This window comes from Astatotilapia calliptera, chromosome 20 (assembly GCF_900246225.1).
Source record: "Astatotilapia calliptera chromosome 20, fAstCal1.2, whole genome shotgun sequence".
NCBI lineage: Eukaryota > Metazoa > Chordata > Actinopteri > Cichliformes > Cichlidae > Astatotilapia > Astatotilapia calliptera.
Window position 1 is genome coordinate 1,271,381 of NC_039321.1, and position 24,607 is coordinate 1,295,987.

The following is a 24,607-nucleotide window of genomic DNA, read 5'->3' on the forward strand; positions in this document are numbered from 1 at the left end:
CCCATGAATTTGGACACGACCCATGTCAGTGTTGTAGTCTCCCTCATGGCTGTGTTTCCTTGCGTTTCAGTTTAGTTTTCCACGCCATTCTGCAATAAAGCAGCTTTTTGAGTTTCATTTCGTTGTTGTGAGTTTTGCGTTTCGGTCTTTCTCCTGCCTGTACACAGCCGAAACATGACACTGATGGTGTATTTATGTCACACCTATTTTTCCATCACAGCTGCAGGGAGACAGAAAGCATTTTGAGGTTTATTAAAATGATCAGATGATGATTTGAAGCATGAATGACTCACTTTCAGGTCAACATTTCAGTTCCTTTAAATTTTATTGAATTTATTTTCTTGTTTATTGTGATATGAAATCATATTTATCAACAGAATCCAGCAGTGATGTCATCGAGGCTTGACATCCTGCTGGAAGTGACATCAGCAGTGAGGCTGTGACATCATCATGTCAGACGTGTCAGGACACGAAGGAGCAGTTATGGACCTCTGACACAAACAAACCCTCTCTGTGAGTTACATCTTTGGTCGTTGACATAATCTCCTGTAAAGAATCAAAACAAAGAAATAAAATCAGAGGTCTGTGCTGTAAATGTTTTCTTCTTCTCTAATGTAAAAAGAACAAACACAGTTCTTATAAAGACCTACGATCACATGACTTCAGTCAATATAAAAACCAAACACATTTCATCAACAGGCCCACTTTCAGTTTGTACCATTAAAGTTTATCTCCATACAATCTTCTCCTCCTCCAGAGTTGTCAGGTTGTCCATTACCCCAGTTTGTGAAGTCAAACTGGGAACCATCACTCCACTTCCACACAGTTTCCTGGAAGAATAAAGTTCAGTTTGTTCTGATGTACTTTGATGCATCTATGCTGAGAGTGCAGACATGAGACCTCTTACACCACTCGAACACAACGAAGGTTCATTTTGTTTGTGCAGGTAAAAAATGAAAAGAAAAGTCAAGTCAACAGCAACATCTGTCTCCAGGAACAAAGTCCTGATTAATCAGTCTGTCACATGTTGACCTTTGAATCAAACTGATGAATATGAAGAGAAACATATGAAATATCAGAAACAGCTGCAGCTCATCCTCTTTATCTGTGAAACACTTACAGTCTCTCTGTCGTTGCCTCCAACCCAAGCTCGTGTATACGACCCTGCTGCTGTGCGAGTGAGCTCTCTGATGAAGGTGTACTCAGCTGTGCTGTGGAATGAGGCCAGATTTCCACCGAGTGTCTGACAGGAACTCTGAGGAGGAAGATGAGGTGCACAGAAGATGAAAAGTGTGAGAATGCATTTAAAATCAGTCAAAGACAGAAAGTCTTTATGTCATCAGTGATGCAGCGACAGCTGCTGTTATTTCCTGATGTACCTCAGCATCAGTCCAGTTCTTCATGCTGCTTTTAAAGATGAAACAGCGACCTCCAAACCAAGTCCAACCAGCAGGGCAGGAAGGAGCTGCAAAATAATTGTAAAGGTAGAAGGTCGATAATCAGATTAATAATTCCTCAAAAGACAAAGAAAATACCTAGCCGTGTTCCACTACTGAGTCTATTTGAATTTAAGCTGATGAGGTTCATTTGACATTATTCCTTCTGCGATACCTGGTTACAGACTCAGCACTCTATGCCTTCATAGCCACCTTGGATGACTTCCACTACATCACTTTGAATGCTATACTTCCAACTTTCACACAGTATGTCGTCTGTTTTACCAGCTGAGAGAGAACTTGTTATGAGGCAACAGGCAGATACGTTGTGAGCCCCACAGGACACTGAGTGTATCAGTGATTACATAACCATCTGCTCAGACTCCATTATCTCAGCTCGGACTATACATTGTTATTCGGATAACAAGCCGTGGGTGAAAGAACATCACAGCTCTCCTCAACGATAAAAAGAGGGCCACAGAGAGGAGGTGGAAAGGGTTTCGTTTTTATTGAAGGGCACGATCAGAGAGGCTATGGACAGTTGCAGGAGAAAGCTGGAGTGGGAACTCCAGCAGAACAACATGAGAAAGCTCTGGAGTGGCATGAAGATATGTCTTTGTAGGTTCTCAGTCACCCAGGTCACGGTAGTCTAAGGAGCTTGAAAAGTCCTGAAAAGCGTCACTGGACTCACGCCATTCAAAAGCAGAGCTGAGGGCCAACAGGTTGAATTTGTTCTTCTACAGATTTGACACTGCAGCTAACGCTCACCCCCCGACTGACTTAACTGTAGTCAGCCTACAGTCCAAAGCCACACCACTCTCTCTCCCTCTTTCTCCTCATTGCACCTGAGCCACTTTAAACCCATAACCACTTTGAATTGTTGAGTTGAATCTATAATCTTAAATGCTTTTGAATGCTTGTTATAATCTTAAGTGTGTATGTGCTGATTCTGTTGAATTTGAGTACACCCTGTACAGAGTCAGAGTGACAGGAAACTGCAGGCTTGCAGAGCGTTTGCAGAAGTGAAACCGAAAGCAGAATCTAAGTGCAGGTTATTCTGAGGAGCTGGTTAGACGAGGCTATGTGAATAACTAGGGTATTCAAATTGTCTTTTATACTTTTATGTTCTTTTACTAAGCTTTTAGTAGAGGTTCTTGATTAATACATTTATTCAACATAGTACATGTAGTTTCAGTTAGGTTATTATTATTATATTAGGTTATCGTGTTCCAGACGAGACAGAGATAATGTTCTTTTAAACCGTGTTAAAAGTTATTGTGGTTTTGATTTGACGTATGTCTGTGTCTGTCTGTGACGTATGAAGGGGCGTCATTAATTCAAACCCTGATGCTATAAAAATCTGTGTATGCTTTGATTAAGTCGGAGATCAATCCCTGTCTGTGTACAGACTGGTCTTCCCACGCGTGTATTCATTAAAATCAATTGTTTGACCAAAATCTTCTGGACCTGGTGGTTTGTACTCTCCTTCCTCAATATTTGAACCTTAACAGTACACATTAAATAAACTAGACTGGGTACTCTACAGTAAGGCCAGAGATATCTGTATTTTCTGCGTCTTTTAGCGTGTTTTGGACAGTGCTCAGGATTTTCTATCAGTCTGTTGTGGCCAGTCCTGTCCTCTATGCTCTTGCATGCTGGGACAACAGGTTGAGGTTCACAGATGCTAACAGACTAAATAAACTGATCTGCAAGGCCAGTAATGTTGTGGGGATGGAGCCGGACTCCCTTAAGGTGGTGTCTGAGACGTGGATGTTGTCCAAGAGAAGGACGATGTTGGACGACACCTCCCACCCACTCCACGACATGCTGGCCAGTTAAAGAGCCAGCACGGAAGCCCACACGTAGAATAGGTGAGAACAATACCAGGAACTCAGGGAAACCGACTGGATGATGAGGATGATTAGAAACCGGTAAGAACACAGCTGAACTAACTAATGAGAAACTGTGAAGTAGAAATGAACAAAGTACACACAGACAAAAGGCTAACACAATAAAACAGGAAACCAACATGAAAACTAAACACTGACAGAAGACCAAACTGAAAACGCTGGGTCAGCGGCCCAGGAACCCTGACAGTGGCGCTGTAACATAGTAACTGGATGGCTCTGTTTTTTAATCAGCTTATAACAACACATTATAAATAAACTGTGACAACATTCCTCATAACACACCTGGTTATGAGGAATCCATAATCCAGTTATTTGAGCAGAACTTATTGAGATACGCCTGCACCAATCCATCGATGTGCGTCATTAAATGTAGAACATCCTGATGGTGTTACTTTACAGGGCGCACACAGCTGAAAACGTTAAACTGTGACTGTCACCAGTTAACATGGGCGTGTTTCTTAAATCAGCAGCAGGTGTTCAACAGCTGACGGAGTGAACATGTCACGTCCCCGTGTCTACCCAGCCGGCCCCGCAAGGCTACATGTGTATTGTTTCTCTCTCACTCTCTCCTCACCGCTCTGCCTGGGCGGAGCTCACTGTGGGCTCCCACCCTTGGCCCACACACCTGTTCGCAATTAAGCTGCCATTATCTTCCCACCATTTAAGGCCGGGACGCTGTGCTTCTGGTCGCTGGACGGTTGTGCGAGACACGTTAGTGATTCTCTCAGCTCCGTGAATTTGTGCTTGTTTTTCAGACTGTGAGTAATTTTCCTCTCCTGTGTGACAGTTGTGTGACTTCCAAAACCATGAAGTATGGTGAACAGCGTACACTGTACTCTATAGCACCCAGGAGTATTAGCTTATTATGTACACGTTGGTCAGTTGTCTTGTGGCAACTGACGAATTGAAACAAATGAGCGTGCTGTGCGTAACAATACGACAAACATTACCTGTCCTCTTATTAACTGCACAAGTAGTGCTGGTCCAAGGAATCAAAGCACCCCAAAGATGTCTTACTTTTTTTGACAATATTTGCTGTTTGTGTGACACACTACTAAAAATAGAAAAACCATACAGTACTTGGTTGAGATGTAATATTCTAAAGACAAACGTATGCAGTGGGGCAAAAAAGTATTTAGTCAGCCACCGATTGTGCAAGTTCCCCCACTTAAAATGATGACAGAGGTCAGTAATTTGCACCAGAGGTACACTTCAACTGTGAGAGACAGAATGTGAACAAAAAAATCCATGAATCCACATGATAGGATTTGTAAAGAATTTATTGGTAAATCAGGGTGGAAAATAAGTATTTGGTCACCTCAAACAAGGAAAATCTCTGGCTCTCACAGACCTGTAACGTCTTCTGTAAGAAGCTTTTCTGTCCCCCACTCGTTACCTGTATGAATGGCACCTGTTTGAACTCATCATCTGTATAAAAGACACCTGTCCACAGCCTCAAACAGTCAGACTCCAAACTCCGCCATGGCCAAGACCAAAGAGCTTTCGAAGGACACCAGGAAAAGTATTGTAGACCTGCACCAGACTGGGAAGAGTGAATCTACAATAGGCAAGCAGCTTGGTGTGAAAAAATCAACTGTGGGAGCAATCATCAGAAAATGGAAGACATACAAGACCACTGATAATCTCCCTCGATCTGGAGCTCCACGCAAGATCTCATCCCGTGGGGTCAAAATGATCATGAGAACGGTGAGCAAAGATCCCAGAACCACACGGGGGGACCTGGTGAATGACCTGCAGAGAGCTGGGACCAAAGTAACAAAGGTCACCATCAGTAACACACTACAACGGCAGGGAATCAAATCCCGCAGTGCCAGACGTGTTGCGCTGCTGAAGCCAGTGCATGTCCAGGCCCGTCTGAAGTTTGCCAGAGAGCACATGGATGATACAGCAGAGGATTGGGAGAATGTCATGTGGTCAGATGAAACCAAAGTAGAACTTTTTGGTATAAACTCAACTCGTCGTGTTTGGAGGAAGAAGAATACTGAGTTGCATCCCAAGAACACCATACCTACTGTGAAGCATGGGGGTGGAAACATCATGCTATGGGGCTGTTTTTCTGCCAAGGGGACAGGACGACTGATCCGTGTTAAGGACAGAATGCATGGGGCCATGTATCGTGAGATTTGGAGCCAAAACCTCCTTCCATCAGTGAGAACTTTGAAGAGGAAACGAGGCTGGGTCTTCCAACATGACAATGATCCAAAACACACCGCCCGGGCAACAAAGGAGTGGCTCCGTAAGAAGCATTTGAAAGTCCTGGAGTGGCCTAGCCAGTCTCCAGACCTCAACCCCATAGAAAATCTGTGGCGGGAGTTGAAAGTCCGTGTTGCTCGGCGACAGCCCCAAAACATCACTGCTCTCGAGAAGATCTGCATGGAGGAATGGGCCAAAATACCAGCTACTGTGTGTGCAAACCTGGTAAAGACCTATAGTAAACGTTTGACCTCTGTTATTGCCAACAAAGGTTATGTTACAAAGTATTGAGTTGTATTTTTGTTATTGACCAAATACTTATTTTCCACCCTGATTTACCAATAAATTCTTTACAAATCCTACCATGTGGATTCATGGATTTTTTTTCACATTCTGTCTCTCACAGTTGAAGTGTACCTCTGGTGCAAATTACTGACCTCTGTCATCATTTTAGGTGGGAGAACTTGCACAATCGGTGGCTGACTAAATACTTTTTTGCCCCACTGTAGATACCCCCCCCCAAAAGAAATGGTTTGTTCCAGCTTGCCTCTCCCCTGCTCTGCTCTAGCGCCCTTTCTGCCAGAGAGATGGTGGCTGAGACGCAGCAGAGCGGAGGTGTGAGCGCCTGGCTTAACCTTCAGTTACTCTTTATATAGTTAGATAGGAGTCAGACCATGTTTCAGTAAAGCATTACACCAGGTAACCTGCAGTGTTGAAAACGTGTTTTCCGACGATGTTTGCTACCCTACAATCAGAGCTGGACTGGCCATCCGGTATGCCCGATGGTGATTGTTCGTTTTTATGGGCCGATGGGGTTTTTTTTCTTTTTTTTTGTTGTTGTAACAGTATAAACAATGAAAGCTGGTGGATTGGCAGATTTGTAAAAATAACTCAGTTGTTTGGTGGTGGCTGTGGCAGAGCTTCCACCAGGTGGATGAGGGAAAGGTGAGGCAGGAGGAGCAGCGACCCGAGGAGGCCGCCGGTCCGAGTGTCAGGTGAACTGAACTTCAGGTAAGAAGTTATGACCTGCAGTCTATCTGGGTCAGATATAAACCAAGTTTAGGTGGAGTTTATTTTAGCTGTGCTGACTTTTTACAGTCAGTTACAATAACTTGTACTAGCTAGCATGACAGGGTTTCTATACAGCTGGGTGGGTGCTATGATGTTACTGATAGTGAACTTTATTTTGTTCATAAGGTTAGTTAGTAGAGTTGCCAATCGTCTCGCATTCAGAGGAAATATTACATGTTTCGTATTGAGGTGAAAAGGAACAGTTTGTCCCGGACTTCAGCTCGAAGGGAAAAAGACACAAAGCTGGAGTTATTCTGTTACACTGCACAGCTTCTCCTCTCATTCTCTCCTCTCCTGTTGCTACTTCAGTCATGAAACTGATCAATGATCAGCTGATCGGCTTTTCTCTCTTGTTTGTTTATCGCCCACTTTGCGCCAGAAAGAGGAAACCAGCGGATGTCGCGCTAAACAACAGCAGCACGTTTAAGCTTGATCAGCTGTTGTTAGAGTTTATTTAATATTAATTTCTAGTATCAGCTGATGTTTGCTGGAGCCACAGCTGTAAAGCTGCTGGTCATGATGTCGGTTTGTATATGTGGTGAGAGGGAAACATGAAGATGAAACCAGGAGATGTCCTTACTGGATCATCAGAGCTGAACAGGTGATGGAGAAACAGGTTTACCTTTTAGGTCACATGAATGAGTTGAAGTTATGAACTGTTTATGAGAGACAAATAACACCAGGATCCTTTTTTAGGTAGCTGACAGCTGGTAACTGTGCAGGGGCGGGTCTAGCAAAGTGTTGCCAGGGGGCCTGTAGGGCATTAACAGGGAGAGGGGGGCACAAAGAAATACTTTTCTTTCTTATTCTCATTTAAAATGTCTCACTGTTAATAAATAATTATCTGAATCTTACAACCAAAGTTTTTAGTATGACATAAAATGTATAGAAATCATACATATACCAACAAGACTGTACATCACTGTCACAACAGCGTTCATTTTCATTCAAAGGCTTTATGGCTTTAATACCTGGTGGGCCGGTCTCTAGTCAAAATGCCCGGGCTGATTTTTTTGTCCCAGTCCAGCCCTGCCTACAATCCGTCCTACGACATTTGACCGTCCTGCAGTGAAATGTATGCAGCCAATTTAAAACCTAAAACTTAAAATTGTCCGTAGCCTGCTGTTGTTACCACTGTCCTGTTTGAAATGGAACGAGAGAAGCTGCTTATTTTGTTATATGTGCATGTGCCCAAGGTACTAACTAGCTAACTGACCGGATCAGTGTTTCAATGTTTATATCTTTTATTAGATGTTCGTGTGGTTTGGTTATTTGCCTTTTGGTTGAAAGTACACTGAGAGAGGACCTTTTGTTATTGATCTTAATAGTATTTTTTTCATATTAATGTAATTTATCATCTAATTGAATCTATTTGTGTATGATTGTCAGTCCAAAGAGGGAACGTGAGGAGAAAGTACGAGGTCAGGAAGAAGCAGGTAAGCTAACAGACAGGGAGCAGTGACAGGCAGAAACTGTTAAACTGACAAAGAGAAAAACCTGATTTTACTCACAGTCTGGAAGTTGTGTCCTCCCTGTATTAAAGCTGCTAAACAGAATCTGCTAAACAAACTGGGCTGAAACATTTTGACCCTCTTTAACAACATCCCAACATAACATTATCATTGATCGGGGAGATTAAAATTAATGATATATTTGTATGTGGTTCAGCCACAGCTCTACTGAAACCTCAGCCAGTAACAGGTCGGCCAACCTTTGGACCGTCCAGTTGTCTGCATGACTGCCGCAGTACGTGCATCACATTTGCTCACTATCAGTGCCAAAGACTGTCCTGGTGGAGTGAGGAGCTGTAAAGAGAAGCAGATGCTCTGTTTCTAAAAGTGTTTTAAGCTTGTTTCAAAGATTCTGTACAGCAGCTTTAAATGTTTTCCAAAAGCACACACACACTTATCAGTGTTTCTCACACTTGTTACAGTGTGGACCACCTGAGAAAATGTCAAGCTGTCCCAAGCACCAAAGCATGAAAGTCATAAATCTTACAACACAAAATTATTATTATTAAATTAGTAAAATTAGCATCTGCAGTAAAGATTTTTTCATACATTCTACCACAGGCAAAGCTGCCTCCATCTTTATAATTTTTTTTATTAATATTTGTACATTTGTACATTTCAAGGACTCTTCTATGTTTGGAGTGTTTTTTATGTATCTGTATTATATTAAACACACATTAAAAGTGAATCTCTGTCCAAAAAATGCACTCAGTTTACTTTTTACTCACTATGAGCATCATTCATTATTCTCCCAGTAATTAAGGTTAATATATGTATTTTTCTATTCCAATCCATTCTTCTTTTGCAGCATTTAAATAACCTTTATCAGATTTGATGGTTTTGTTACAGACTTTTTTTTTTTTTAAGTGTTTTGCTTTTCTTTCACAAATGTGGGATTAAATTGTTAAAATGTACAAAACAGTGATGTCATGTTTTGTGACGAGGACCCAGGCACAGAGAGACTTGATGAATTTAATCTTATGATTTAATAAAGAAATTTGCAGACTTGCACAGAGATGGTAAAATTATGATGACTGATAACAGAGACGAGGACAACAGACGAGGAGGACAGGGAGGAACAGGTTTAAATGCACCAAGGAGACAGTCAGAGGGAACTCGGGACAAGTGGAGACATTTAACTCATTCACTGCCATTGACGGCTATAGCCGTCAATGGCAGTGAATGAGTCAATGGGTTTAACTCATTCACTGCCAATGGCTGGCAGTGAATGAGTTAAGGATGCAGGGACTGACAGAGACGGGGAAGAAGTCTCATCGTGACGAGTCAAGTCTATCTTGCCTGGCTGGGCAGCTCTCTGGGTGCTCAGCACCCCCAAAGCTCTGATCCTAGAATCGCCCCTGGTTTTAAAGTAGGTTACAGGGTTTTCCTGCCTTTCTGGGGGGCTTATATTTCACTAAAAACGATGTAATATGCATGTCCACATAATTCATGATTATTATAATTATGATATTTAAAAAACACACACTGTATTTTAAAGAACATGAATTAAGAAGCAGATTATATTAGATTTATATTTTAAATATGACAAAATGCTGATTTTACAGCAGTAAAATTATTGTATCTCTACAGTTTAAAAATGTAATAAACTTTCTGCCTGCACAGAGTGGATAGTCAAACAAATGGAATCATCATAAATACATTATTTCATATTTATTACTTTTTTCCTCATTGCTTTATTATTGTAGCTCTAGTAATAATAATAAGGGAAGGACTCTGGATCAGCACCGTGATGCCCATAGTATATACAGTATACTGAAGAAGGTCTAAAATGTCACTGTGTGTGCGTGTGTGTGTTTTATGTGTATAGATTTTTTAAATTATCACTCATGATATCGCATTGTGCAGACATGGCTGGTGAGGACACGAGGACGAAACAGTGACAGAAATAGCTGTGTGAGGCTACTAGAGGCAGTGGATCCCTCAGCAGCTGGATTACAAAGAGCACAGGTAACATTAACACATGTACCAGATGTTGGAGACGTATTCCAGGAATGTTTTGCTTCTATAACGTTTTTCTGTCATCATTTTACGATAGATTAAGTGCGAGAGTTGTTGAGTGTGGATAATTAAATACTCGTTTATTGCAATAGCAGTTTGTGCCTTGTTCTCAGATGGACAGCAAGTGGCGAGTGATAGATGAGATGAGGAGATGAAGGAGGAAGAGAAGCAGAGAGTGATTCACAGGCAGAGCCGAGTTTATTTCTCACAGTTTGTTGTTGGCTTATGGTTCCAAGCGCTGTCACCTATCTTTGCATTTTGTTATTATCTCATAACACTTGTTTAAATAGGTTCCCGTCTCTCCTGTGGACTGTTTACAGTCTGCAGTCTCAGATCAACACAGCCCCGCCCTCCAGCACCATCAGCAGCAGGAGCAGCAGAAACGCCTCAACAGCAACATTGTACCTATCAGGTAAAACATGGGCTACGTTTGCTTTGCCTTGTTGCCACCTCACAACAGTGACATAGTATGATGCGATGCCATATTAGATTCTTGATGAATGTGTGTTGTTGTTATTCAGCCTGGTGCCCCTTTTTAACTTTGAGCACCTGGCCCTTTAAACGTCTCTGCACGGCCCTGCCTTTCACTGGTGCTGTAAATAAACTCTGTGTTTAGAAACGTCAACCTGCTCTGCGCTTCGGTCCTTGCAATCGAACGTGACAGAACAGGTGTATGCAGGTGAACTCAAGACTCGGTCGGGCTGGTTGGTGGTGGCACGGGGAAAATATCAGCTCACATTTATGTTACACAAACACAGACGTTGGAGACGAGGAGAGAGGTTTTTGTCTTTTTTCCTTGTAATTAAAATCATTTTATTGTCTGGAGATAATTATGATCCGTATAGTCTATGAATTTGCACGAGCTGCAGATAAAGACTTTTTTAATCTTATTCAACTTTCAGACCCACTGGCAAACATCTGGAACACAGAGAGTGGAGCATGTAAACAAATCTAACCAGTTAAAGTAAAAACCAGTAAACCTGAAACTCCCCATTAAACTGACAGCATCGTCGCCACTGCTGCTGTTATCAGTGTTTTGTTCAAACCCTGATGCCGCGTGAGCTCAATGTCGTCATACGTTTTATTCAAACGCTGCTCCCAGTGAGGTTTCTGCTGCGGGCCTGTTTTTAGTGGCAAATCTGGGAGAAACAGTTGCATTTCTATCATGATGACAGAGCTGAGCGTTAAACGAAGCAATGAGGCACAAAACGTGTCAGGACTTTTTTATAATTGAGTTATTCACTCGATGAGTAATATTGTGGCGAGTACAAGCTCGTCCAGATGAACAGAATCGACTTTGTGATGTTTTCTTCGTCTTTGTTATTGTCATTTTCTGTTTTTCATCTAATCTTTTTCTTTCTGTCTCCACATTATAATGTTTTCTGTCCTGCTTGATTTTCTGTTCGACTTATGCAAAAGTACCTTTTGTTCGTTCAAATGACTTTGTAAACACTTTTTGAATTCTGTTTTTAAATGTCAGCTGATTTTCATTTTAAATGTCACTTTGACTGGTTTTATTTTTATTTTATCATTATTTTATAATATTTGTATTTATTTGATGATTAAATCACGAGGTGTTCACTCAGGATCTAAAACAAACTGACGAAATCTTCGTGACTGATGATTTTTCTGTTGATTCTTTTCAGCACAGAAAGGTTCATCTTTTAAAAATGATGAAGAATTTTCATTTTCATTCACTTCAAAAACAAGTCTGAATGTACCGACCCTAAAAGATTATCTTTATAAGTTTATTATTTGAGTTACTTACTCTGACAAGTGTAAAACACCTCCAGGTACTTATAAATGCCACCACACGGGTCTTGTGAGCTCTTTGCTTCAACAGTACAGCTGTTTGTCCCATTGCACCTGTGAACGCAGGTCAAAGGTGAATCAGCAAAAATTCACTGCGTCATCTGAGAGAAGATGGAGAGCTGAAGAAACAGAGTCAGCATCTGTACCTGGTAGTTACATAGTTCATGCTTCCTGACCAGAAGCAGTTAACATTGTTGAGATTTTCGATAGTATATTTGCCAGGGCACGTGGTCGTGTCACGGCGACCATAATTCGCCCAGGAGACGACTATAACCTGTCCTTCATCTGAGGAAGAGTTCATAGAGTCAAACTGTAACCATGGTGATATTTTTAACTGCATTAAATGTAGAAAGACATAGAAGCTGTGTTCTCACCACACTGAAGGTTTGCCTGAGATCCTTCACATATTACACTTTGGCCTGAAACAGACACAGATCCCATAGAAACTGTAATCATTCATGTACAGATTGGGTTCATCAGTCATTTCTAATCACAGGTTTAACAGAGTCGTTACGTGGGAAGCAGTCGTAGGTGGTCTCCAGGTATTTGCAGACTCCAGGATCATAAGTAATGTTTGACTTTATGTCACACTCGGTTTTTCCATCACAGCTGCAGGGAGACAGAAACAGCTGGTTTTCATTTACAATCATTTACTTCCTGTTAGTTTGAGTAAAGCTGTTCAACAGGTTTTAGTTTGTTTCTTCTTTTGAATCAAAGGCTCACTTCTACCATCCCACAGTGCTCACCTGTTCCTCACGTTGTTCACAGCGTCACTGTGAGACCAGGTTACTCCACCTCCACATCTGTACTCAGCTGACCTCACAATGATCATTCCACCCACTGTTATACAGACACAGTATGAGAGAAAAGGAACAACTCAACACAACATGCAATAATCCAGGTTTCAGGCTTCAGTTTCAGACTCAGATGCTGCAGATCCATAAATAATGAGGATTGTACCTCTGTACACCACCACAGTGGATATTACATTAACTCTGATCAAGGAGGAAACTTTAAGTCAGTGTTTTTGTTTCTAATCTACATCAAATGTTCCTGAACTTTTATACACAGTCCAACATCCTCAGAGCTTTTTTTAAAGAATAAATGCACTGTTGGTTTGTTGATCAGGAAAATACAATTTAAACTGAAAATAAGCAGCTGTGCATAAAAAGGCTGTAAACTATAAACAGTTCATCCAATACTTGTTAAGTTTGTTGAATTTAGCCTGAGAGTCTGAATTTGATCTGCAGTGAATTCTTGGACACTATTTTCCATCTTACCACAGCTCAGGCGATGAACACTGAGGCCGTTAGAGGTGACCACTCTCCCAGTGGATATGGGGGTCACCTTGGAAGGAAAGGAAACTTGAGCTCTGATAAAGCCTGAAATAAAAAATAAATGTATAATAATGTAATAATGTAAATGTATAATGTAAAATAAATGCTAGGTTTAAGCCCGGGTCATCTTTTCAGAAGCCCGGGGTCTTTTGGAGTGTAATTTGTTTCATAGTTAGAGGCCTGACTGACAACTGTATAAAACAAAAACTACACACAATATTCGAAGCACATAGCGCACAGTCGTAAATTCCCCCTAATTTTGGTATCAATCAATCAATCAATCAATCAATCAATCAATCAATCAATCAATCAATCAATCAAGGCTTTATTCGCCACGTGCAGGTTGCCCTTGTTAAGGTTCAAATATTGAGGAAGGAGAGTACAAACAACCATGGTCCAACAAGAGCTTGGTCAGACAATTGATTTTAATGAAATACACGCGTGGGAAGACCAGCTCCGTTCGCAGACAGGGCTGATCTCCGACTTAATCAAAGCATAAACAGATATTTCATACCATCAGGGCTTGTATCTCATGCGTCATCAGATACAATATATGCATACGTCAATTCAAAACCACAATGACTTTTAACACAGTTTGAAAAGGAACATTGTCTCTATCTTCATGGCAGCTGTTTCCTGTCAACCTGCATTTAGACTCTGCTTTCGGTTTCAGTTCTGCAAAAGGCACACTCTGCAAACCTGCAACTTCCTGTCAGCCTGCCACTTAGTCTTTCTGAAAGACACACACTGTTTAAACCTCTGAATGCAATATCAATACTGTAGATTATATTATTAATGCAATGGTAATGATGATGATTATTAACAATAGCAGCAAAATAATTTCCCTGATCTCCACACTCCCTCTTTTGACCCACTTTCCCTAAAAAGAGGGTCACTACACTTTACTTGTTTCATTTCTCTGACATCCATCCTCTGGCTCAGCAAATCAGACAACAACCTCATGTCATCTAGGTGGTCCAATAATAAAATGCCAGCTCCCACTTGAGAACACTCCATGCGTAAGATTAGGTTTTTTCTGCGTCCCTCTCTTGTGGTCCATCAGGCCTCGGGCCTCCAGCATCCTCACCCCCCTGTGGTCGCCGAGATCTTCTGCAAAGGAAACAAAACACCTTTTCCTGCACCTCCCTAACTTATCATGTTTGGGACTCTTTAATCAAAAGCATGATCCTAATTATGTCCTTGACTCATTGACTTGTATTTATATAAATTCTTCAACGTTACTCATCATTTTAAAACTCTTAAAGCGCTGCTTTCACGTCCCTGCATACGTTTCCTGTCGTCTTATCTGATCATCAACATCCTGTACACAAAACTGTCGCTGCTGCAAGTTCCTCCACTCTGATCTAAAGTCACCTTTCACAAGAAAATCATTATAAGAGCCTATTCTAATAAAAGATCCAAAAGAAAACAACCACTTTAATCAATTAAGTTTAAACATATAAGCAGTGAAATTTGAGCAGCTACCAAAGCAAATCATTGGCACTGTACAAATAATGTAAATATGACGGTGTATCACAAAAGATTGATATCAAACTGATCCCTTGACCCATTTTGACTCTATCCAGTCCTTTAAATCCAGATTGAAAGCATATCTATTTGATTTGGCTTTCCTGACCAGTTAATACCCTTTTAAATCTATTAAATTTTTTCTAGAATTTTATTAAACTTATGCTTTTATTATTAATGTTCCTGCTGTTTTTGTCTTCTTAGTGGATTTTGTATTTATCTAGCTCTTCTGGTCTGTTAGTGCCTGATTTGTACCCTGTTATTGACTTATGCTGACTCTCCATATTACTGTGAAGCACTTTGCTTTGGTTTTTAAATGTGCCATATAAATAAAACTGTACTATATTACTGTCAGAGTATTTTTGCTTTTAAAGGTTTTATTATTCATATAATAATCAGCTAAGAGTGTTTATATTTCTGTTCTGTACTCAACCAGCTGCATATTTTAATTGCTGGCTCCCTACTTTATAACGGAAACTGCTTGCCTTCACATTATCAGTCTTTGCCTTCACATTGTCACTGTTTGCCTTCACACTAGCAGGAAACCGCCACCCACGAGTAAGAAACAACCTTGTAGAGAACACGAAGTTTTTTGATAAACCACACCTGTTTTCTTGACAAGATAAGGATGATATTTCCTTTTTTGTATGCTTCATGATGTGTATAAATAAAGCCAGACTGCACCAAGGAGGTGTGTGAGTCTCTCCCTGAGTCTCTCACCCGTGCACGTTTAAAACTGCTCTAAGTGTCTGAGTGATATTTCATTGCATCTGAGTACTTGTTAAAATAGAATATCTTTAACATTTAATTGGTCCTTCTGAGCCGGAGTGGACATTGATATTTTTTCAATGCTCCAATAGGAAACCTTCATCAAGTCCTGACGTCGTGAGAAGCCCACGCTGTCAACTCCTCTCCAGGCAGAGGATAAAGTCCAGAGACGTGACGTTCGGGTTTTGGCCAGCGTTCTTATAAGAGGTCCACGACTTCAGGGGTTGATGAAGGAAACCAAAGCAACCACACAATAACTCAGGTGAATATTTAGCACTCACTCACATCTTGCGCAAAACGACTGAGGCAACCTGTGGTCTGTACATTAAATAGTTTCCCGTCAATGTATGACAGATTAATTAAGTAACATTCTCGTCTGAAAAAGGACTGGTAGAGGTTACAGCTCGCCTGAAAGAGGGCTTGGAGCAAGTTTAATGTCAAAATACGACAGGATAGTAACATTCTCGTCTGAAAAAGGACTCGTAGAGGTTACGAAGCAGCTCGCCTGAAAGAGGGCTTGGAGCAATGTAGAAAGACACAGTGTTGCCCAGAATAAAAAACTCATTACGCGTATGATCTGTTGTTTTACTGTTTTGTTGGTGGAGTAAGTTGATTTTACAGCACATTAAGGAGGCTGAACTACTCCACCGAATTGTTTACCGTTGGTTGCTCGAGTTCTGGTGGAACGGGAAAAGGTTGTGTTTCATCACATAAAATTGACACCGCTTTCAAGGCTAGCTTGAAAGTAGAAGGCCGTGTCAATAGCCTCTCCCATTCCTCGTGCCAGAGAAAGCATCACGGGTGTGTATGTGTGTGTGTAAACGTAAATATATCTATGAGCTAATAAAAATAATAAGAAAGAAAAATGGGTAATAAATCAACAAAACTCACTGCTGACGAGCAGAGGCTAGAGAAAAAAATGTCCAGGCGCCGGACAAACTGCAGTGACTGATAAAACCCTTATTAAGTGAAAACTAGAGATCAAAGTAGTTTAAAAAGGTTGGAAACAGACCTCAACGAATAGATATAAATATAAGAAGTACAAAAATAAAATAAATAAAGACAAAATTACATTAGAACTTATTTTTAATGTATTGAAACTAATAATAGGAAGGATAACAACCTGTAAACTTATATTAACAATGAAACATAGTTGGCAAGACGTTCATGCCCAGAATGTATAAAATAAATAAAAGGAAATAATTCACACGAAAACCTTTTAAATAAAATAGAGAGATGCATAAGGTACATTAAGGCTGTGTCATTGGTCAGCCAAGGAAAGTGTGTGAAAAGGTAAATGTCTCCAGCTTGGGAAAAGGTGAAGCTGCAGATCACCCGAAGCCCTTGATGGACACAAAATAAAATATAAAATATATAATAATAAATTGCTTGGTTAGACATGCAACAGAAAGAATGAAAGTGACCGAAGGTTGGATCTGAGATGAGGCAAACAGAAGACCAGTCTAAAAAGTAGGCACAAACCTGTTCAGAGAAGAAGCAAATTTGTACAGATTGGATGAATTCTAAGTTATCTGTTTGCTGAGTAAGATGATCCCAACTATTAAATTGGCTCAGTAGTAGTATAGTAATATACACTTTTATATACACTGATAAAATGTTGTAATATACTGTTGTTATTATATGGAAAGAAAAAGATGATAATAATAAGAAGTAACCTAGTCAGTATGATGTGAGATGGACAATTGTTATGAAGTAGTCTGCATCAAGCTTAAGGTTTGCTCAAACTCAGTATAATGACATAGGAGATGAAGAAAATAAAGGAAATATCTAAACTACTTAGGTGCATAGAGGCACTTGACATGCTTGAAAACCTGGATAAAATATTACTGAGATATAGAGCACATCTATAGTAACAACTAATAAGCCAAACCCTGTAGACAACAGCTAAAGTTACAGGATTGTGAAGCTGAATTAAATATGTGGACACCGCTAAGTTGATGAGCATGTTACACATTTTCTTTTATTTTTTATTTATTTGTTTTTAGAGCAGAAACTGCATAAAAGCCAACACATGCAGCTGTCTGTGAGCTCAGTTTTCCCTCACATGTCTGCTCTGTTTCAGTAGCAGCATTTTTCTTTTTGGGTCCTGACTCATGTATGTTTTCGGTTTTGTTTGATTATTTTATTTTGTTGATTTGGAAACAAATTTGTGACAATACTTGTTTAAAATATGTAAGATGTGTGAGATGTGTGAATTCTTTGAAAAACTAGAAATTATCTAAAAATGCCTCAAGTGAGAATGTAATGTTCCATCTATAGAGAAAAAAAAAAAAAATCTTGCTGGAAGTGATCACCTTGCCAAAACAATTGGCACTGTGCACATGTGGAGCACATCAAAAAGACAATTATATTGTCACAAAAGGAAATAATTTTGCAGAACAAGCAGCAAAACAGGCTGCAAACAATCGGCAGAGCTACTAGAAACCAACTACTGCCTACAAATACCACTTGATGTACTAAAAACCGAACAACAAGCTGCAACAATCACTGAACAAAACAAGTGGCTGAAATGTGGAGTAAACTGAAAGATGACTTAATGGTCTGTGATGGAAAACCTATATTAACAGAGTCATTACACAGGACAGCGGTTGTAGTGACACATGAGGTAAACACCTGTGTCAACAGGAGGGAGATATAGTATAGATAAACAATGCAATACACACTATAAATTTTGAAACTTTAGCGAATAATTTGTAAGAACATGCCTATTCTGTCAAAAAACAAAAAACAAAAAAAACCAACACAACTCACAAGGAAACCCACATGGATTTTATTGAACTTAACGAATGCCAAGCATCAAGATATGCTCTAGTAATTATAGATGTATTCTCAAAATGGCCAGAAATCTATCCAGTAAAAAGAGCAGATGCAATATCAGTGGCAAAGTGTTTATGCAATCACTTCATCCCCACATATGGCATTCCCAGTCTGATAAGGTCAGACAATGGAACACATTTTGTTAATGACATCATCAGCAAAGTCTCTGAAGCTCTAGGATTTAGCATCAAACATCACTGTGCATATCACCCACAAAGCGCAGGATTAGTGGAAAGAACTAACGGCACAATAAAACAGAGATTAAGAAAATGCATGGAAGAAACAGGAAGACCATGGCCTGAATGTCTAGGCCTAGTAAAGATGTGGATGAGAATAACACAAGGTTCTCAGAAACTTACACCTTTTGAAATCATCCACGGGAGAGCGTTTCCATTGCCAATTACCAGTGAACCTATTAATAAATCAATAAGGGAAACTACCCTAGCAGAATGGATGACTAAACTGTTTGAAAATAAAGAGATTGTGTTAAACAACCAACTGCCGAGTGATTTCTCTCCAGTGTCTTGCAGGTTACAACCAGGTGATTGGATCCTGATCAAAGTACTCCAGAGAAAGAATTGGAGTTCACCAAGGTGGGAGGGCCCATACCAAGTCCTACTTACCACACCCACCGCCTGCAAAATAGCAGAAAGACCATCTTGGATCCACCACAGCCACTGTAAAAAAGTGAGTGACAATCCAGACGCTTAGACGCCGGCTCCCCTGGCTTCTAGGTGATCTATTGGTGAAGGGAAGGGCTGATTGGGTATATCCCGCCCTTTTTTTACTTCTCGCCAATAGTCTACTCACCAGAAGTCTAGGTGTGCCTGGTCATCATGAAGACACTTGTCCTCCTAGTGGCCAGCATTGCGCTCCTAGTGAGCCTACTAACACTCACCCAGATGAGAGGAAATAAACAACACCACCTGCAAAAAAGATGGACACATGATAATTCGCATCTACGTGACCTGAACCAAGACCATAACCACCCATGGATGAACAACGCGTGGTATAGATATGTGTATGATAGAACACGCACCGACAACAGCACGGAATGCTATGTGTGTTCACATATGCCAACAACAGCCGTACACGCAACAATATATGGAAAGGCACCTGAACTTGACGAAGCGATGTGTGTGTTCAACAAAGCAACAACTGGCACACGCAGAGATTTGATGGCAACAGGACTGACCCTAAAAGGTCAAAGCACAAAGAAAGAAGACCTAATTCCATGGTGTAGTGACACAGACGTCAAACGTGTCACGAAACCACTTTCACAACGACGGATCCTAATTGAACAGACAACCCCTTGTGCCTACAATCTGACGAACTGGAACTACACCTGCAACGAAAAACATTGGGTAAACGTCAAAGCCAACAACACAAAAAACAAATCATTCGCCATAGTTTTGCCGCCGGACATACAGCACCCACCCAATGTGTTTCAACTTCTCTGATGGAAACAGGAAACTTGGACGAAACCGCAACTGCACACAGACACTTGACCTGACCCAATCCAAAGGAATAAACACCTTCAAAAATGGAACTTTCTGGGTCCAGGGAGCCGCTTGGGCCTGCGGGCCTAAAACCTACTTCATGCTCCCACCGAACTCCACCGGTCTGTGTGCACCAGTACTAATTTCAGACCACACCTTCAAGATCACAGCAGAGACACACACGTCAAGAGCAAAACGTGAAGTTGCTGAAGTCACTGAAGTAATGCCACATGACTCAATCTATGGATCAGATGTGCCCAAGAACTTCAAACTATGGACTGATGGTCAGAAAGTCCTCCACTCCTTGTTCCCTTGGGTAGGAGTTGGGAAAAACATGCTGAGGATCGAGACACTTGACTATCGATTTGGACTGTTCCTAAATGCTTCAATGAAAATCAACAAAGCGCAAAATGAAGAACTCGACGCAATACGCATTGTAGTGATGCAACACAGAGTCGCACTAGACATGATTCTAGCTGAAAAAGGAGGTTTGTGTGTATTGTTTGACACTACATGTTGTACATACATCCCAGACAACATACACTCACAAAACATGACCGACGCTTTGAACACCTTGAGAAAGATTAAAGATGCTGAACAACAAGACTATGTCACAAGCACTGATGATTGGTTGACATGGTTACTAGGTGGTTCATGGAAGTCCCTTCTGATTAAAGGACTTGTTGGAATAGCATTTTTGCTTTTACTGTTATGTGTTTTCACAACATGTGTAGTACCCTGTCTGAAGAAAATGGTATCAAACATGGTGACAACTTCTATCAATGCTTATGTGATGATGTCTCAAATGGAAGAAATTTTGAAAGATGATCCATACAGTAATGTTTAGTTTAATTGAACACAGGACTGTTTTATGACGTTCAAACCGAAAATGTTTAGACAAGAGGTTATGAACTGACAAAAATAACAGTACTGTCATGTGAGAAATCTAAACAACAGGAGGGAATGTCAGAGTATTTTTGCTTTTAAAGGTTTTATTATTCATATAATAATCAGCTAAGAGTGTTTATATTTCTGTTCTGTACTCAACCAGCTGCATATTTTAATTGCTGGCTCCCTACTTTATAACGGAAACTGCTTGCCTTCACATTATCAGTCTTTGCCTTCACATTGTCACTGTTTGCCTTCACACTAGCAGGAAACCGCCACCCACGAGTAAGAAACAACCTTGTAGAGAACACGAAGTTTTTTGATAAACCACACCTGTTTTCTTGACAAGATAAGGATGATATTTCCTTTTTTGTATGCTTCATGATGTGTATAAATAAAGCCAGACTGCACCAAGGAGGTGTGTGAGTCTCTCCCTGAGTCTCTCACCCGTGCACGTTTAAAACTGCTCTAAGTGTCTGAGTGATATTTCATTGCATCTGAGTACTTTGATAATAGAATATCTTTAACAATTACATTACTTGTTCTTCGAGTGAATCAACAAATGGCGAAATGAAAAGCCGAACAACAACAATGCTGTTTCTTTAGAGAGTCTCAGCTTACATGTGTTTATTTCATATTTGTGAGAACGCTCACAGGCATTCACACATTTCTGCTAAATCATAGTAATTCTGCTCAATGATAGAATTTCTGCTACGTTTGACTATTTTTGCTAGATTATAGTATTTCTGCTAAGTCAAACGAGTTCATGTAAATCATAGTATCTCTACCAAGTCACAGTGTTTCTGCTAAATCGTTGTATTTCTGCAGATTCATAGTATTTGACACTGCAAAGTATTTCTGGGTGTGGACGAGGACGAGGGGTGCTTTTCCTTCTGAGGTTGGAACCCCCCCTCCAGACCTGCTCCTTAAAGAAGTGGAGCCCCCCCACCAGGTTGCAATCCAAAGCCTCTATCCCTGATTTCCTCACATGTCAACAAGGAGCCCCACAACATCCAGAACCCCCCCCCCCCCCACCCACCCAGCAGCCACCAGACAGGTTTCATTTCATTTTCACTGGGAACAGAAGTAAGATTTTAAAAAGGTGTGTGTGAAGGATAGAGTTTAGATTTTAGATCACACAAATACAATATTTAGTAGTTACAGACAGAAGAAGAAGAGGTGAGCTCTAATAATGAGAAAGTTCACAGAAAGGCTCTTTGTGACCAGAATATAAGAAGCAGTAAAACAGCATTTACCTGAAGTGATGAGTGAACAGGTTGCTGCCAGCACTGAAAGAGACAGAAAGAAAGCTCAGTGTCAGACTGTGTGTTTGATATCAAGTTGAATTCACCTCAAAACATGAAACAGAAATGAAAAGCAAACAGGAGAAAGCTGCTGCTTTCATTCACACCTGGATTCTTTGGAAACTCTTTCTAAACAGCAGATTTCAATGACACATTTATTCTCTTCATCTTTCCAACTTTTGTCAATAAACTTATTTGTGTTGACAGTTTGACTTCAACTCTTCAAAGTAAATGATCAGCCATGAATTGCTCTCAGGACTCTGTGAAGCCTAACTGTCCTGCTGAGGTGATGCAAACATGTATTTAGGATGTTAGATGAACTGATCCAATAAAGCAGAAAGAAAAGCATGTCACAGTACAGCACAGTGGAAAGCTAGAAAAGGATTAGACTGAACATGTGCAGCTGATTTCATGTATAAATAAAGGATGATCAGTGTGTTGTACTCACACAGTGTGCTGCTGAGTCCGGAGCAGAGCATCATGTTAGGAGATCTGGATTACAGTGAAGAGCTGATGGAGGATCAAACACAGAGCTGCTGGATTCACTCTGTTTCAGTAACACCTGTGATGTACATGCAAAGCACAGCCAATGGAAAAGCAGAGTATCCTCCTTCTCACGTGCAGGATGTTGGATGTTTGGAATGGAAAAAGTATGAGAAAAAGAAAAAACCAGGATGTGAATAAACAACATGTAAAACAGGGTGCAGCAGGAACACAGCAGGAATATATTTGTATGGAAAATTTTCATATTTACATGGAACATCTCCACATGTCTCTCTGGTCAGAGACCACAAACGAGACAGTGTTTGTGATGCTGAGTCAACAGTATTATATTGTAAGTGTTTAAAGAGAGGTTTCCATTGACTGTGACTGTGTGAAGAACTGTTGAAAGTTCCTGAACAACACAACATGCCATTGTATGGCAGCTGCACCATTGTACACTATCTCTACTTTTAACTTTCCTTTTTGCTAAAGCATATAGTTGGGACCAAACACTCCAGGAACAACAAGTAGGCCTGCAGAGCGAGAGCGAAGTGCTCTAATAGGGTGATATGGTACCACAAGGTCATTAAGATAAGATGGGGCCTGATTATTTAAGACCTTGTATGTGAGGAGCAGGATTTTACATTCAATTCTGGATTTAACAGGGAGCCAATGAAGGGAAGCCAATACAGGAGAAATACAGCATTTTGGATTAACTGAAGGCTTTTCAGTTAATCTGCTTCATGCATGGAGAGGGAGACATAGTCTAAGAGTTCTTCTGTCTCCTACTACCTGAACTGGGTCGAGGAACATCCTGGGACAGAGCTTATCCACCCGCTTCCTCTCAGCTGTAGATAAGCTGCTGTTCCCACAAACAACAGCATAGAAGATGGCCGACAGCACCAGAGAGTCTAAAAAGGTCTTCAGGAGTTCCCCCTGCACTCCAAAAGATCTCAGTCTCCTCAGCAGGTAGAGTCTGTTCTGACTCCTGACTCAGTGTTGTCTTAAAGACATTCCTGCAATTTAATTGGCTACAAAGAGCTAGGTTGATCTGCATACCCAAGAAGTATGCGATGCCTTGTAACGATACCTTGAAGAAGCATTTAAAATATAAACAGAACTGGTCCCAGCGTGGAACCCTGAGGAACTCCATTATTAACCTGAGAATGTGAAGAAGGCAAATTGGAGTCTGTTAGACAGACATCACTGAAGTCACTGCGGTGCAGAAACTTTAATACCTACTGCATGCTCTGATCTCTGTAGTAAAAGTTCATGGTCATCAGTATTGGTATCAGTATTTTTTCACTCTAATAGTTAAGATTTTATTTGTGAAGAAATTCATGAATTCGTTAATAGCTGAGATTAAAGGAATGTTTGGAGCTCTGTTTGTCATCCTGGCTACAGACTCAAGTTTAGGGATGGGTATCGTTTAGGTTTTATCCGATACCAGTGCCAAACTGGTACTTTTGAAACGGTGCTGGTGCTTAAAGAATGGAGAACACAAACTTTGTCCTAAACCTCTCATGTTCAGCTGTTTCCCACTTTTTCTTTGGTCATTTTAGCCTTTTTGGCCAGGGTGAAGGGAGTATCTGCCATCAAACAAGAGGACAGCCGCATGTAGCTATGATGATGTTTGCTAGTTCACCTTACATGCATTAATGTAATAACGTGGTTAGCCTACTCAACGTAAATTACACACCAACAACATTAAGCTACTCACGCAGAGAAGAACGGCTGCTGCTGCATCATCATCCTCATCATTTCTGCTACACTGGCAGGGCTAGGGGCCAGGACTCTCCTCTTCGGGTTCTTGGGGGATGTTGCTAACTCCAGGTCCGATAACAGGCACCACACCTGCAGTAGATGTGCTCGGTGTGAGGTCTCGCAGCAAGCTATCAAATACGGTTCATTTCTCGGCTTTTAAAAAAAACGCTATGCGTCGCCAGGTGTTTCATCAGATTCGAGGTGTTACCTCCTTTGACAGTATCAC

The 24,607-nt window shown here is 40.7% G+C and overlaps 1 protein-coding gene and 1 long non-coding RNA gene across 2 annotated transcripts; one reads left to right on the forward strand and one right to left on the reverse strand.

Annotated features, from left to right (window-relative positions):
- Window positions 1-306: 306 nt before the first annotated feature.
- On the reverse strand, window positions 307-22,925 carry LOC113013719 (L-rhamnose-binding lectin SML-like). Its single transcript, XM_026154860.1, has 12 exons — window positions 22,583-22,925; window positions 22,087-22,119; window positions 13,254-13,355; window positions 12,720-12,813; window positions 12,488-12,582; window positions 12,348-12,392; window positions 12,120-12,258; window positions 11,930-12,027; window positions 1,380-1,465; window positions 1,121-1,255; window positions 719-830; window positions 307-546 (listed from the first exon to the last, which is right to left on the reverse strand). The coding sequence occupies exons 1-12, from the start codon at window positions 22,614-22,616 to the stop codon at window positions 482-484; spliced, it is 1,038 nt and encodes a 345-aa protein (XP_026010645.1). The 5' UTR covers window positions 22,617-22,925; the 3' UTR covers window positions 307-481.
- Window positions 15,208-21,297, forward strand: LOC113013835 (uncharacterized). Its single transcript, XR_003270858.1, has 2 exons — window positions 15,208-15,867; window positions 18,964-21,297. It is a non-coding gene; the product is annotated as an uncharacterized LOC113013835 (long non-coding RNA).
- Window positions 22,926-24,607: the final 1,682 nt, after the last annotated feature.

Coding starts and splice junctions, on each gene's coding strand:
- LOC113013719 (XM_026154860.1), bottom strand. CDS start 22,616: ATGATGCTCTGCTCCGGACTCAGCAGCACACTGT. Junction 13,356..22,086: donor CTGTTCACTCATCACTTCAG/GTAAATGCTGTT, acceptor TTTTTATTTCAG/GCTTTATCAGAGCTCAAGTT. Junction 1,466..11,929: donor GGTGTTTTACACTTGTCAGA/GTAAGTAACTCA, acceptor ATTATTTTGCAG/CTCCTTCCTGCCCTGCTGGT.